This window comes from Acanthisitta chloris, unplaced genomic scaffold (genome assembly GCF_000695815.1).
Source record: "Acanthisitta chloris isolate BGI_N310 unplaced genomic scaffold, ASM69581v1 scaffold6595, whole genome shotgun sequence".
NCBI classification, from domain to species: domain Eukaryota; kingdom Metazoa; phylum Chordata; class Aves; order Passeriformes; family Acanthisittidae; genus Acanthisitta; species Acanthisitta chloris.
In genome coordinates this window covers 7633-10017 of record NW_008671987.1, presented here as the reverse complement: position 1 = coordinate 10017, position 2385 = coordinate 7633, and the positions used below count along the sequence as shown (strand labels likewise).

The window sequence follows — 2385 nt, the reverse complement described above, 5'->3', positions numbered from 1 at the left end:
CAGCAGAGGATGGGGGCCTGGACAGAGCAGGGGCTGCGACAGAAGCTGAGGGTGCTGTGGGCTGCCTGGCTACATCCAAAGATCAGGTGCTCCCTTTGACATGCTCCCTGCTGCAAACATAAATCACCACATTTACACAAGGCAAAATAAACCCCACAAAGTAATTTAGTGGAAGTTTTCTGCTGAGCTTTCAGGTAGGCTTCAGATCAGGTTATGCTACTGAAACAGCCTGTGAGATTAAAAACCAGTTTTCAAAGTTTCCTTAGAACTTAAAGGAGCTTTTGCCCAGGGTCTCTCCATTGAAGGGATGGGACTCCCACCTAAGGCGGCACCTGCAGCCACCTGTTCCAGCCAGCAGAGGCAAATACAGCACATCCTTCTTCCACTGATCTGCCTTCCCGATGAAGCCTCTTCACCTCTAGGGGTGAAGTAGATGCTGGCACAGGAGTTTGGACCAGCTCTTTCAGTGGGGTGAGTGTCCCCAGGTCCCTGCACACCTGCAGCCAATAGTGCAGCAGCAAAACCCTGTGATGGAGAGGAGATGGACAGGCCACTGGGACTTGGTGCATGATGGGCAAGTGGGCACCCATCATGCCCAGGTTTCCTTTCTTGTTTACTCATTTCAGTGTGGGCTAAACTGGAAGGATTGCAATCAGATTCTGGGCAATGTGCTCCCTTTCCCCAACTCCTATGCCATTTCCACCCTGACACCTGACTTACCTAGGGTAAAAGAGGACTTGAGCTTGGGCACTGCGATGAGACACCACTGCACCTTCAGCAGCTTCCTAGAGCAGGCAGGTTTCCCGAGCCAGCAGTCACTCTTCCTGTGTGGGCAGCAGAACAGCAGCGAGCCTGCTCGCCACACTGCGCCCACGAGGGACAGGGCAGCAGAAAGGCCACTCAGCCCAAGGACCTTCATCACTGTCCTTGTCACCATGAGAACTCAGGAAAGAACCACCCTGCTGGCAGTCCTCCACTGGGGTGACACCAAGGAGACCTCCCAGGGACTCACCAGCTGTCAAACCTCTCCTCCAGGACAGCACCTACCACTGCAGCAGGAGCTGGGCACAGCTGGGCACTGCTCTGTGGAATTGCATAGAGGGTTAGGGCAGGCTGCCCTGCCCTGTCGGGGCACCACGGCCCTGCCTGCAAATCCTGCTGCCTACAGCCATGGGCCTGGGAAAGGAAACAAAGATCTATTGCTACAAAGGCCTTTGAAAGCAATGCTGCAGCTGTGCCAACGAGGCATTTGAAAGAAAGCATTTCAGACTCCTATGCCTTGTGCCTGCTCCCTTGGCCATGGGTACCCATGGCACGCAGGAGCATAAGAGAAAACGCAACACGTTCACCAGCCCTGGCCTCTCTCCCCAAGTGATGAGGCTTGAGGAGCACTGCAGAACAAAAAAATGAAAGCACTTTCCAATTTGTCCATAGGAAAGATGTAAACCCAAATTGCTGGTGTCTCCTGGTGCTGGTGGCCACTGCTTCATCTCCTCGCTGGGCACTCGTACCAAAGCACAGCTCGACACACGCTGGCTGCTGTGCTGCCACCCCAACACAGCCCTGCTGGAGGGAGGGAGGCCTGCAATGGGGCCAGGGTGCTTCTCCAGAACCCACTCCCTCCCCCTCACCTCCCCCATCCCCACTAAAACGTCACCGATTTGGGCAGCTTGGCTGGGGGAGGAGAGCCTGAAAGGAAACTGTTCTCTGAGTGGGATTTGGCAACCTGTGGCAGTAATTTTGGTTTGGGGCTCAGGGGGGGTCGTGGGGCTTTCAGTGCATTTAATGGTTTCTGGAGACTTTCCTGGACATCTGCCTCTTCCTGGTCCAGCAAAACAGGTGGTGCCATGGAGGTGGCGGGATGGGGATGTCCAGTCTCTGACAGAGGCAATGCCACCTGCTTTCTGTTCAAGAAGTCCTGCTCTGTCGCGTGGGCCACGTGGAGGGGAGTGGTGGTTTTGATGACAGTGTAGGGGCTGTTCCCCTCCACCACGGGGGACGGTGCCCTCTGGATGGGGCAGCCCTCACCCAGTCCTGCTGCCTCCGACTCGCTGCCGGCTAAAATGGGCACGCTGCCGCCCGCCAGCCTGTGCGCAGGCAGCACACCCAGGCCCTGGGGCCAGTGCACAGTGCTGGGGGCACTCCCCAGCCCGTTCTGCTGCAGGCTGGTGAGCTCTCCTGTGGATGCAGCTTTGGATGTTGAGCGCTTCAAGGCTGTTTTGTCCGGCCGCACCGCTCTGCAGTGCTCCTCATCCGCCGCCTGCCTGCGCTCGCTCTCGGGGGAGCCGTTGGGCTGCGGTGTGCAAGAGAGCTGCTGGCAGCTGCCTGGCAGAGGATGGGGAGGTGCATCGAGTGCTTCCTCTGAGCACAGGGAAGATGCTTGTT

The 2385-nt window shown here is 57.1% G+C and overlaps 1 protein-coding gene across 1 annotated transcript in view; it reads right to left on the bottom strand.

Annotated features, from left to right (window-relative positions):
• Positions 1–1645: 1645 nt before the first annotated feature.
• LOC103801884 (TBC1 domain family member 3G-like) overlaps positions 1646–2385 on the bottom strand; it is a gene marked incomplete at its 5' end in the record, with an annotated part of 7002 nt that continues 6262 nt past the window's right edge. The window contains one exon of the mRNA XM_009074320.1: positions 1646–2325. Coding sequence (XP_009072568.1) covers positions 1646–2325 — 680 coding nt within the window. The remainder of the gene's footprint in view (positions 2326–2385) is intronic.